Source organism: Apis cerana, linkage group LG1, assembly GCF_029169275.1.
Source record: "Apis cerana isolate GH-2021 linkage group LG1, AcerK_1.0, whole genome shotgun sequence".
Lineage (NCBI taxonomy): Eukaryota > Metazoa > Arthropoda > Insecta > Hymenoptera > Apidae > Apis > Apis cerana.
In genome coordinates, this window is record NC_083852.1 from 3,567,164 (window position 1) to 3,580,878 (window position 13,715).

General features: G+C 37.0%; 1 protein-coding gene and 1 long non-coding RNA gene across 3 annotated transcripts in view; one reads left to right on the forward strand and one right to left on the reverse strand.

The window, feature by feature from the left end:
- Positions 1-3,827: 3,827 nt before the first annotated feature.
- LOC107994951 (furin-like protease 2) overlaps positions 3,828-13,715 on the reverse strand; it is a 376,396-nt gene continuing 366,508 nt past the window's right edge. Inside the window, exons 7-17 of one of the 2 annotated variants that reach the window (XM_062077343.1) lie at positions 13,050-13,715; positions 11,511-11,727; positions 11,072-11,151; positions 10,689-10,963; positions 9,867-10,054; positions 9,452-9,700; positions 8,420-8,888; positions 7,338-7,537; positions 6,742-7,023; positions 6,349-6,569; positions 3,828-6,204 (exon numbers count right to left, since the gene is read on the reverse strand). In XM_062077343.1, the coding sequence (XP_061933327.1) occupies positions 6,094-6,204; positions 6,349-6,569; positions 6,742-7,023; positions 7,338-7,537; positions 8,420-8,888; positions 9,452-9,700; positions 9,867-10,054; positions 10,689-10,963; positions 11,072-11,151; positions 11,511-11,727; positions 13,050-13,715 (2,958 nt within the window). In that variant the 3' untranslated portion in view covers positions 3,828-6,093. Of the gene's footprint in view, positions 6,205-6,348; positions 6,570-6,741; positions 7,024-7,337; positions 7,538-8,419; positions 8,889-9,451; positions 9,701-9,866; positions 10,055-10,688; positions 11,152-11,510; positions 11,728-13,049 lie in introns of both variants that reach the window. The other variant, XM_062077339.1, reaches the window with a different exon arrangement.
- Positions 11,811-13,161, forward strand: LOC133666455 (uncharacterized). Its single transcript, XR_009830628.1, has 3 exons — positions 11,811-11,988; positions 12,747-12,916; positions 13,025-13,161. It is a non-coding gene; the product is annotated as an uncharacterized LOC133666455 (long non-coding RNA).

Sequence of the window (13,715 nt, forward strand, 5' to 3'; positions counted from 1 at the left end):
TATAAAAAATCATCTTTATAACACGTATTGAATTTTTAAATATATTTTTGTGAAATATATATTTATTTATATATTTTTTTTTTCAATTATTAATATCTTATTATTATTATTACGTAATTATTATTACGTTTGACATTTTTTTAAAATATTCTATAATATTTAAATATATTATATATATTAAAAAAATATTCACGTTTTATGTGTTACGTTCGACATATTTCGACATATTCGATTTGCCAAATTGTAAAATATTTCTCCTAATTCTTGATTCGATAATCGAAATTATAATGAGATGCATCATGTTTTTTTAATAATTAAAAGTTCTATTCTTTCTTGGTGTAATTTGTTTGCTTACGTACATATTTTAATATAATTCATTAATTTTATACATTTCATATATTTATTTGAAAAAATTTTTTCTTTTTTTTGTAGGTTATTATTATTTGATTATTAGTCCAACTTAAAAGGGAAATAGAAAAATTCCATGGAATTGTATTGTATCTTTTTGAAGAAAAATTTGATATTTACTTGTAAGTAATATTTTTTTTGTATTTTGTTTATTGAATCAAAATTAATCTTTTTGCATCTTTAAGAATAAAGTTCTAGAATAATAAAATAAGTAATGAAGTAAATACATGGCTAGAATTGTTGCTTAAATAACTTTTTGGCTTGTAGAAATACTGCTTAAAGTAGAATATATTTGTAAATGTATATTATTGATGATAATCAATAATATAAATATATTAATTCCTTATGAAAAACATTTAATTTTGTTTGGTTCTTTAATTTTATAATTATCAATATTTTACATTTCTATGGCAATGAATTTATTGTCTGTGCCATCTCTTGAATAACAAAAGTATTTTTTTGAAATATCATTTTTCCAAGTATTTAAAGATATTCAAGAGATGGTGCTGCTATTTAATTCTTAGTCTACTTTATCCTATCTTTAAAGATATGTTTGTTATTCAAAGGATGGTATTGATGATCAATTCTTATACCATCTTTACTCTTATTGCATTATTTATCATCTTTTTTATTATATATTTTATATATATTTTACTTACCATACATTAAAAATGGCATTGATTTTAATAGTTTTGTTGATTCTAGCAATGTATTTCCATTATTTTTTTTTGTCTATACTTATTCTTGAAAGGATAAGTATACCGATAGACGAGAATACCGATTGAATACACTTTCATCATTTTTTTTTCAAAACTACATTGTATATAACTTCGTTTAATATTTTAGTAATAAATTATTAATTAGGTAAGGATGATTTTTGAATAATATCTAGAAATTTTATGCATTTATACGATTAATTTTATTTTATTTTCTAATTTATCGATTTAAAATCTTAACAAAATCTATTCAATCCAATGTTTATATTAGCCGTAATACATAAATAAAAAATTTCATCTTTTATATCTAAAACAAAATCTAAGTTTATCTTTTTTTACAATCAGTCTAGTAAATCGTTAAGAAATGGTAAATTCACGCGGAACTATCGTTGTCAGTATAATTAAAGCCATAGCGCGATAAAGTCGTAACACATACGGGATTTACCTTCGCAAATTTACGATATCCGCTTACGCTACGACATCGAAACTGATAAAAGTGGGGACGCGCAAATTATCGGTACCGAATTTATCGTGCATCCAGTTATCTCGATCGGCATATCGACGAAGCGTATATCACGATTTCGCCCGATGCGAATCGTCGTTTTCTATCTTCGCAATTACTTTTTATGGACCAATTCTAACATTCGCCTCCCTTTTTATCTATTCCTTTCAATTTCTTTTTAACAATGCAGTTTTTTTTTTTGAAGAAAGAACACGCCATAAGTCGCATCACGACTAATTGATCATCGACAATTTTTTAAAATATTTATACATAAATATATCGATGGTCGCGTGTTAGCATTGTGAAAAATACGTGCGCAAAATAAAATCCATTCCACGCCCGTTTCACAATTAATGTACGACTGGTCCATGTGCGTGCGATAATATACAATTTTAAGTATCGAATTTGACGCTTTGTCACTCCAAGAATTCTTATGATTAATGCACGTGGAAATTTCGAAGCAATGACGAAAACAGAATCTGGAAATCTAACGGATCATGACGATGCACAGCTCGATAAATCACGGATCTGCTCGCGTTGCAATCTGTGATTTTTCATCCGTTTCCTTCATACATCGGGAAACGCGAAGAAACATCGTGTCTCGATCTCGCCGAGATTCGATAAATCACGATTCTTACAATTTCGATGGCATAAAATGATTGAAAAGTGGAACTTTCTTTTTTTTTTTTTTTTTTTTTAGTAATTGGTAATAAAATTTATTTATTATAAATTTATGATCGTGAATCGAAATTAATTTTCAACGTTCGAATTCTTCGTAGAGTGGACGATCTAATTATTATGGACTCATCCTTTACAAAGTTATGATAAAATAACTCTTAAAAAAAAAAAAAAAAAAAAACGTATCAATGTTGAATTAGCATTGAAAGATAAATAAATAATAAATCTTAATCCTGAAAGGATATATAATTTTTCATTTAATTTCGTTTCTTTTAATAATTTTTTTTTAACATTTTTCCCATACTATTTACGTATCTATAAAATGATTAATAAACAAGAGCATTGAACAAATAAACAAACGTTAATAAAAAATACTGAAAAAAAAATTTGCAATTTAAAAAGCAATAAGGAAAAACCAGTTGAAACATCGCAAAAAAGGCAACATTGGTGTCTATACATGTACTATTCCATTTCAATGATTATTTAACATTTCATTAAATGTAATGGCTTGCTTTCCATTACGAGTGAATGTATTTTTACTCTCACGGTCAGTTTGTCTGTTATTCGTGCACTTGATAGTAATTACTGGACAACCTGCATGCACTTACCTTAAACGGCCATCAGGAGTTACGTGTATGACAACAGTGGTAGTCGACTTTTACGGGTGTTTTTTCTTTAAAATCAATTGAACATTTAACCAAAGAGAAATAGAGCATTATTACTTATTATTACGTTCTTTCTTTACATTCTTGTTTTGGATTTAAGGATGAGATATGTGCAAAAAAAAAAAAAAAATAGAACAAGTGAATATCCATCTTAAGATTAGATATTTGATAGCAATATACTGGATTTAAATTTTCTATTATACAATAGAAAATCATAATGAAAAATCTTTTCCCAATATTGTTCAATCCGTAGTAAAATTTGTTATCATTATCCATCATTGAAATCTACTAAAAACTTTTTAAAGAAATTCAACAGACAAAAATTTATATATGATAGGAATAGAATGAATTCTTCCTTAAAATACTCTCCATTGAAGTAGAAAAGTAACACACTTGTCTTGTATAGTTACTATTGTACTATTTCACTATTTGAAAGTAGAATATTGATAAAACCTGCATAAAAATTGTAAAGTTCGATTGGCTATAAAAATATAAACCGATATTATTAAATTTTTCTTATTTAACAAATAAAGTTGGGTACCTTATTAAAATTTATAGAAGTAAAGAACAGACAATGAAATAATATAAAGATTATCCATTTAAAGATTACCATCTAAATATCTCTTTCAATTATGCAATTCATAAGATATTAATATACAAATGTAATTGCAAATAAATTTTTGTGTCAAGATCAATTGAACTTGAATAAAAATTGTATTCGAGTTGGTGCGGCTCTCAAATACAGAAATAATAATAGGATCGTTCATTAATGGTATTTTACTGGGGACACGAACTCAGAATATATTTAAACGCCTGAGTGTGTGTGTATATATAGATATATATATATATATGTATATGTATATGTATATATGTATATATTTATAATCGCGTTCATCATAAAAGTACAATAATAGCTTTATATCAAATCACGAGGAGAAGTTCAATATTCACACGGTAGGCGCGGACAAGTAGCTCTTAAAAAGGTACCGATTTACCGAGAACTTTTTTTTCGTATATTCTTTGCATATTTTGTTTCTCCCTCTCTTTTCTCTCTCTCTCTCTCTCACACACACATACACACACGCACACACTTATATATTTTTTTTTCTTATTCAAAAAAGCTTCTCGTGTTACATACATCAACGTATGGTCTCTCTTTTTTCTCACTCTCTCATTCTCTTTCCCTTCTTTTCTCTCTCTCTCTCTCTCTCTATAATAACAAATAAAACGAACGAAGCTGGAGCAACGCGAAAAATGTATAGCAGAATACTATATATATATATATATATAAACAAATAAAATACATAGACAATGCAGCAATAACAACAGTTACAAAAAAAAAAAAAACGCAAATTAGTTGTCTCGTTCACGATGGAATGACTGATACACATGATGATGGATCGTGGATAAATCTGAACGGTTCACACGAAGCTTCCTCCACGTGTGTTGAAGTCTATTCGTTGCATGGGAACGAAGCTATGCGAACCTATTTTTCCTCTTTTTACAAAGTATATAAATCTTCCTATTTTTCCTTCTTTCGTTTACAACAGTTTTGTTCGTTTGAACGTTTATACGTTAACTTCTTTTTCTTCTTTTTCTCACTCACTCTCTCTCTCTCTCTTTCTCTCTCTCTCTCTTTCTCTCTTTCGCCTTCCCCCTTTTGATCAACCAGCTATCCTTGGAATTTTACACAATTATTGCCAACAATATCATATTACTTCGAAGAAACGGTTTACAAGTAATTAGTTCGGATTACCGGTCCGTGTATGCATTCAATTCAAACCGATACGACTGCTACTCTCACCATTCAAAAGTGTATCGGAGATACATACATACATATATATATATATATATATATATAAAAGACGAGCAAGATAAAGACATAGGAGTGTGAGTTTCGTAAAAAAAAAAAAAAAAAAAAAAAAAAAAAAAAAAAAAAAGAAATATTAAATAATGAAATATATTATTATATCAACGGATCGTTCGCACACAATATATATATATATACGCTTCCCCACATCGATCTTTGATCTACACTCTTTAAGTACGATACTTTTCAATTCACAAGCGTTTTCCCTTCTCGGCTGTACATCGCGTAATAACGTGTATCCGGTCAGGATAGGAGGCACTAAAAAAGGGCAGACGAAACGGTGCTTCCAAGGGCGTTGTAAATTAGGCACTTTATAATGTCCGCCGCCCTTTTCGTGTCGCCCTCTGGTTTCACGAACGATAGATCGGTTTCAAAAGTTTGATACGCTTTTTTCTCTCTCTCTCTCTCTCTTTCATTCTCACTCTTTCTCTCTCTCTCTCTCTCTCTCGTATACACTTGGGTACACTCGGCATTAATTATCCAGCGACAGACGCGCCTGACCGTTAAAAAAGGATGCTTATCTCGTTCATCGGCCATTCACACGATTGGAAAACGCACGCGGACTTCACTGTTCGAATTTTTTTTTTTTTACAACGGACAACGATCACACACTTTCTTCGTAACAAGTGCGCCAAAAAAAAAAAAAAAATAACGAAATATGTCTTTTACTATCACGTTTCGAACGAATTTCTCTTCTTCCGTTTTTCATCATTTTCATTCTTCCCTTTTTTTTTTTTTCTTTTTTTCTCTCTCCTTTAAACCAGTCAGTTTTTAACTTCGTTTTTAACCCGCCCAGAATTTTTTCACGTTTCTTTTTTTCCTCTTCTCATTTTTATATATATATATATATATATCACTCGTTTCTTCTTCTAATTCCTCCTCCCCCTTCGATACATATTACGACGTTTTATTTTGTTTTTTATCCGTTTTACAATTTTTTCACTCTCTCTTTATTATTTTTTTTTTCTTTTTCGGTTTCGTATTTTTTGTTTTTTTGTTTTTTTTTTCTTTTATTTCTTTTTTTTTTTTCTTTCTTCGTTACTTGCTCTTTGTTCATCGTCCCGGACCACTTTGAACGGACTTGAAGCGCGGTTATTAGCTGTCCCCGATCTCGATCGTCACACGTCTCCAATAAGAACCGGCACGCGAAACACGCGATCGGGTCCTCTAATCTGTGGTTTCGAGACCGTGTCTCGTGGTCGTCGAACACTTCGATGGGCAGGTCCGGTGGTTAAACTAAACTTTGCCAAGTGTCTAGGTCATCAGCTCTGGCGTGTCGTCCGCGTAAACATCGTCCGGAGGTTCCACCCTCACGGACAACTGCGTGTAACCCTTGTTCTTCCTTTCCCTTCTTCCCGATATTGCCTGAAAATTGGCCAAAGTTCGATCGGTTCCAAGGGAGAGAAATCGCGGGGAATTCTTTTTTTGTTCCAATTTCAAAACTTTCTATTATTTTTCGAATTATTATTATTATTATTGCCGTGCAAAAGCGAGGTGGACACCGGTTACCTGAAGCACGATGAATATAGTGGCGAACAAGGCGACGGATATGAGACAAATGGCGACGGCGATGGTGGTGGTGGCCGTTATCGCCAGCGAAACCGAGTCGTTTTTATCGGTCGTTGTCCCCTCGTAGCTCGTGTACACTTCGGAAATGGCCGTGTCAGCCGAGGCGAACTCCGTCCCCGGCACCCTTCTCTTCCCAGCCGGCGAGCTGTTCCTGCAGCCACCTGGCGCGTGTTCAAAATGGAATAGAATTTTTGAAATTCAAATCAAAATTCTCCGATTCAATTTTCTTTTAAACCCGCCCGACGATTCGACGAATACGTATTTTCATCGAATCGTGTCGACGGAGAGAGGGAAAATTCGATTTGGGGTAAATTAAATGATGATCAATCTCACCGGTCTCCGGGTCGCAGAGGCAACACTCCTCGGCCTGGCCACCCTTCTCGTTGCCCGTGCAACAGGGCACGCACTGATTGTTCAGTTTGTCGAGGTGCAAGGGGGGCGAGCAAGCCGCGCAGCTGAATTTCCCAGAGCCGGTGCACCTTCGACAATCCGGGTGGCAATTCTTGCAGAGCCGCGTCAGAGAATCGTAATACTGTGCCCCGAGGCATTCTTTGCACAGGCCGTCCTCGAGCATCGAGTGGGGTGGGCAGGAGGTGCACTCCTTCGGCCCCTCGCCTGTGAAATAAAATAAATTAAAACCCGAGTTCTTTCTTTTTCTCTTTCAACTACTTTTACTGACTCGATGAAAATCTCTTTTCCAGATCCTTTTCGTAAACGGATTAAAGAGTTAACAAGGATGACACGTGTCTCAAATGATAGATTTAGTTATACATGTACAGATTGAAATTTGAGAGGGGCGAAAGATGTACGTATGTCGATGAGTTTCGTGGATGAAATCTGGATTCTCCCGAGGGGATGACTGCTCGTTCAATATTTACTCCATCGAGGGGTAGAGGGGGTGCTCATATCCGCACTCTAATTCCGCCTACCTTTGCACGTGCGACAGTAATGGTGACACTTCTGGCAACCGAAGTTGGACTTGAAGAATCCTTCGGGACACTCCGGGTGACACTCGCCCGCCGCTAGTTGCCAACCACCGGGACAGGTCACGCATTGATCCCTTCTGGGCCCGGAACACGTTTTGCACGCCAGATAGCATTTCGCGCACTGACCTCGATCGCTGTAATACCTGGGTCGAGAACGAGTTGTATGTCGACATTCTTATTATTACGGAGATTGTAATTGTGTTTTTAATTTTAAAGCTCGAACCCTCTGTCGACCCATTCGCACTCATTTGCAGTTGGGACAATTCGATTTTCGAGAAGAAAGAAATTTCGTGCAAAATTCTTAATTTTAGTGGAAACCGAGTCTCTTGCAAGTATAATTCATCTCTGCGTTAAAAGTTTGGTGCACAATTCAAAATTTTTGTTACGATCTCAATTTTAATGGAAACCGAGTCTCTTGCAAGTATAACTCATCTCTGCGTTAAAAGTTTGGTGCACAATTCAAAATTTTTGTTACGATGTTTATTTTAATTTTAATGGAAACCGAGTCTCTTGCAAGTATAACAAAAATAACTCATCTCTGCGTTAAAAATTTAATGCAAAATTCAAAATTTTTGTTACGATCTTAATTTTAATGGAAACCGAGTCTCTTGTGTTAAAAGATTGGTGCACAATTCAAAATTTTTGTTACGATCTTAATTTTAATGGAAACCGAGTCTCTTGTGTTAAAAGATTGGTGCACAATTCAAAATTTTTGTTACGATCTTAATTTTAATGGAAACCGAGTCTCTTGCAAGTATAACTCATTCTCTGCGTTAAAATTTGGTGCAAAATTCAAAATTTTTGTTACGATCTCAATTTTAATGGAAACCGAGTCTCTTGCAAGTATAACTCATCCCTGCGTTAAAAATTTGGAGCAAAATTCAAAATTTTTGTTACGGTGTGTATCTTAATTTTAATGTTAAAACTTAAAATTCAAATTCTCTGTCAACTCATTTGTTTGACCCAGTTGCAGGTCAGAGAGGTTCGAGTTGCAAGGAGTATGACACGACGGAAAACGAACTCACCCCTGGGCACAAGAGGACCTGCACTCTCCGCTCTGCAATTGCAATCCGTCTTGACACGCGGTACAGTTTAATCGAGACACACAGGTTTTGCACGTGTGCAAGCAAGGCACGCAAACGGGTCCAGATGGTTGCGCCATCGAGTAATAACCGTCGTCGCACTGGTACACGCACCGTTTCGCTTGGAGGAGTAACGGTTTTTGACAGGAGATGCAATTGTTCTCTCCGGGGCCGGCGCACGTTTTACACGATGCGTGACACTGTTTGCAATGCCCGTTCTCGTAGAACTCGGTCGTTTTGCAACGATCGCGGTGCTCGGGCGCGCAGAGACCTTCCTCGTTCAAACTCCATCCGTCGTCGCAACTCCTGCACGTCGACATGTCGCAGGTAGCGCATCCGGGTGGGCAGGGCACGCATTCGCGCCGCTTCTTGTCCGCGCCGTATCCGATTGGACAAGACGCTCGACAGGCGCCTGAAAATTGTTGCATCACTTTTTCAATACTTACTTCGTGTATAAAGCTTGAGACTTGAGAGATTAAAAGGATTCTTAAAATTGAAGTAAGTAAGTTAATTAACGTTAGAACTAACCAAATTATTGAGATAAATCGGCTGGACTCGTACATTATCGAAAACGTAAAATAATGCAATATCTAATGTAAGACTCGTTGAGATAAAATAATCGATAATACATATAAATGAAAATTTCCAATTCCGATATATATTTATACTTTGCATTTAATAAACGTATAATCGAATTTGTCGCGGAGAATTAATTTTCGCTTAAATTCACGAAATGAAAAGATCAATTCAATCGTGATCTCCCGACGAATATTCCATTCTATGAAACGCGGGAATCGACTTAAAAATCGTGAATTCGCACGAAACACGGAATATCCCTACGATACCAGATACCGGAGAAGTAGGTTTCTAGGTTATCGGTTGCGCTCCGGTGTCGTTTTTAAGGATTAACGTCGTCCGTATATATATATACATATGTATATATATATGTATATATATACATACACACACACGTACCGTTGAGAGAAAACAATCCGGGTCGACAGGAGATGCATTGGTTCTCGGCGGTTCCGTTGCAAGTCTCGCACGTGGAATGACAAGGAGCGCAATTGTAATCTTGTGTCTCGTATGTGTAGAGGGGGCAGGCCGCGTAACACTTGTTTTCATACATGACCAGATGATGCTCGCAACTGGTGCATTTGTCCGGCCTGTCCTGACAACTTGCGCAGTTCGCCTCGCACGGTACGCACGTACTGTTCTCCGTGTCTGCAAATTACCATTCATCTGAATATAACAAAATAGGAATATTTTATTTAATTTTCTTTAAAAAAAAAAAAAAAAAATACGAGTATTACGAGATGGACACTTTTTCCTCCAATTAATGAACCGCTTCGTTCCGTTTAATCGGTTTTATTTTATGAAATACACTCACTCTCGTAATATCCTTCCGGGCATTGCTGCAGGCACACCGCGAGATCGGTAACCCTTAAGTGGGCAGGTGCGCAGGAGAGACAAGAATCCTGGCCAGCACCGGCACATATCTCACAGGATTCGTGGCAAGGCCAACAGACCCCACCCTGATTTGGGAAGCTCCTCGGTGGACATTGACTCACGCAAGTGCTGTAAGCGTTGCAATATCTCCAAACTAATATTCCTTCGAATAATTATCTTATCGTTTCAATGATCCTTTCTTCGATCGAAATTCTTAAAATCGTTTGATAAATTTTAACGATTGCATTGCGAGTAACAAGATGTAAATTTCATTATATCATCAGTTTTCATTTTCTTTTTACTTCTCATTGAAACGGATTAATAATGTAAATCCAATTGAATTTGAATTTCAATTATTCGTATTCCTTCCGATATGAAAAATTATTGTTACTTACAGCGATATCGTGATAGAATAACCGCGTTATATTTATAACTGCGAAATGTTTAAATAATCATCGTGTTTCAATCATTGAAAACCTAGTTTAAAATTTTAATACTGTTGTTACGTAATTGTAATTAACAAAAGTTCACCATTTTTCCCACTATCTTTTTCCAAATGAAAGATGTTTTTACTTCTAATTGGATCTTCCTTTGTCCAAAGTTTTTCCACCGGGACAAATTTAAAAAGAATTACATACGTACAAAGCGTGGAGAGACAAATATCAAGCGTTACAACGTAATAGAAACATGGAAGGTATAATAAAAACAGCTTTAAAAATAATTAAAAAAAAAAATAGAATCTATAAATGATAAAAATCCTTACTTGTCCAATCGATAGTTCTTGCAGGCGATGCACTGGGTGGGCCCTTTCCCGTAACAACCCTGAGGGTCGCACTGGGGGTCACAGTCGTGAAGTATCTTTCTGGTGGTGTCGAGCGAGTCGTCGCCGACCTGGGAGGAGGAGGAGGGCGAGTCGAAGGAGGAGGACGTGTCCCCTGGTAGGCGATTGGTGAGGATCGGCGCCGAGGATCCGTCCAACGTGGCAACGGACGCCTGGACGTTGGACGCTGCCCCTACGTACGGGTATCCTTGGTAGCCCTGAAAGGTAGACGAAGGAAAGAAGTCGACGTCGCCGCGATGACCCAACGCTAGCTGATCATCGTCTACAGGGTATGGATAATGCACGGAGGCGTACGAAGAATGTACCGGGTTAAATTGACGCGTTCTAATCCTGATCGGGTTGGTAGCTGTTCCGTAGAAGATCAACTGCCACTTCTTTAGGATCCCTGTAACAGCGAACGATAATGGTTTTCTTTTTTTCTTTCATCTAGGGACAAGCGTCCTCACAGAGCCTCCACGTGCGGAAAATTTTGATAAAAGAAGGTTGGAGGAGGGAGACGATGGGAATGGATGGTTTTATGAAAATTAATTCTGATGCGCACAAAATCTAGCACAAATAATTATATATATATATATATTTAACTTCTAATCGGTGAGTTTAGGCATCAACGATACTTGATTCCTGAAAAAATAAAGAATAGATTAAATTGAAAGGGACTAATTACACTTGTGTTATTCCCTGTTCCAAAGAAATTGGAAAATCCACGTTAATCCTGGAAGTGGATGAGATACTGGAGATACTTGCCTGGAGAATTCACGTGGCGATTTCCAGCGTTATTGACCTGCAGGGTCCACCGGCCATCCGCCTTTTCGCCCCAGAAGTGCACGCTGAGGAAGGGCCAGTCATCGAAACTCGAACTGAGAACGTCCCGTGGCCTCTCGAACAACAAGGTCGATGTGGTGCCCATTGGAGAGGTGAGCAATAGCCTTAAATTTCCACGTGGGAAGAACCTTAAGGATACCTTGATTGATACAATGATTATTTTATTTCATTGAAAAAGAATCTATTAATTATTCTAATATTATTAATTTTTGTTTCAGTTTCTTAAGAAAAAAAAAAAGAAATTGAACGCATTCGATATTTCGAGTGAACGGTGTGAATATTTTCGAAGGATAAGCTGTTAAAATTTGTGCGGAATTCTGCTTTACATATGCATATGTATATATATATATATACACGTAAAAATTGTTCTTTTATGTGACGTGATGCATGTCAGACGTTGGTATGTATATGTACTGAATAAGCGAATAAACAATTTAAACGAAAAACGAAAAGGAAGTACAAAACGATCGTTGTATATGCAAAATCTGATGGAAGAAAGAATAACGCTTAAAATAAAATTTATTTTCACTTTGCACGGTATATGCAAATGTATATTTTGTTCTAGCTTATGATTTATAAAACGGTTTTTAAAAAAAGAATTTACATTTTAATGATACCGTGAATTTCATTCCGAACCGAACTTGCAAATGTACGTTTGTAATACGCGAATTTAAAGGATTGTACCATTAAAAATATATTTAACCGCGCTGAAAGGTAATACTACACAGGGAATAATGTATGGGAGGGGAGGGGAAAAAGGAACTTCCATTTTCGATCGAATCGCGTGCTTATAAATATTGCTTTCAAAATTATTTTCCCTCCCCGTGTGTGCGCGAAATTGTTGCTGCTGTTAAAATTGGTGTGCACCAATGAGAAAAAGTTATAGATTTTAAAAAATACACGAATCGAAATGGTTTTTCATTTGAACGAATTACATAACGTTGTACATACCACCGATAATGGAAAATGTGAAATATGAGAGAACAAAATTTTATTTTTCCCTAAATCGTTTATCATTTATCATTCAAAGTAGCGAGACATATAAAATTATCGAACTTCTCTTTCTCAAATATCAACGATCATTTTCAACTTCAACACTAATCAAATACGATAATTGTTTAATTTTACGTGCGAGACATCATTCTGTACTACTTTCAGAATTGTGCGAGTGATTGCAACTCACTCTTGACTTGATTGAAAATATCAGAGGAGAAGAAATCTGTCATTATGGAATCAGCACGCATATAATGGTGAACTAACAAGCAAATCTTAAACCCTCGACACACGTACTGTCCGTCCACGAGAAAATGTCAAGCAGAAGAGTACAGGTATTGAGAAAACAGGTGTTCTTTACAAAAATCCTGCTACAATCTTATTAGTATGCTCTCAATCCCCTTCCCCCTCGACCACCTTCTCATGGACAATACAACTTGCAGCGATCCACGTCATTGGACCTCTTACCTTGCACTGCACATGCTCGAGAAACCGGACCTCGTTCACGGATCCAGCGCAACCAGTGACGTCCATGTAAACGCTCAGCGTGTAGCCGTAGGTCGGGTCGATGCGCCTCTCCTCGTTGATCTCATCGGACTTGCAGATATGTTGGGGAGGCACGTTGGTCCACTGCTCGGCCAGGTTCACCATAGCGCCTGCGTCCATGAGCCCGTAACCGAATTTGTGGGAGACCTTCCGCTTAACCCCGTTCAAGATCCAGCCCGACTCTTTCTCGAGGGGGGTCGACCTCGAGGTGAGCACCACCAGGTACTGCATGTCCCTCCACGTGAGGCTTGGGTTGGCCTCGAGGGCCAGGGCCGCGATACCGGCCGCGAGGGGCGCCGAGGCGGACGTCCCCGTGTGCTCGACCGTGCAAATATGGTCCGGCCTCAGTTTCGCGTCCATGTCCACGGTGGCCACGCTTTTGTCGTTGCCGGGCGTGCCGGACGAGTATGTCGAGGCGAGCGTCGAGCTGCATTCCTCCAGGTACCAGGGCTTGTAGCCGCCTTGGGTGGCGCTCGATATGGACAGGGTGAAGATGCTGTTCGTGTAACCGTCGCAGTTGCAAGAATCCGTGTGGCGGCCACCGTTCCCGGACGCCCATACGAAGATGGAGCCCTTGCCTTTGCGCCC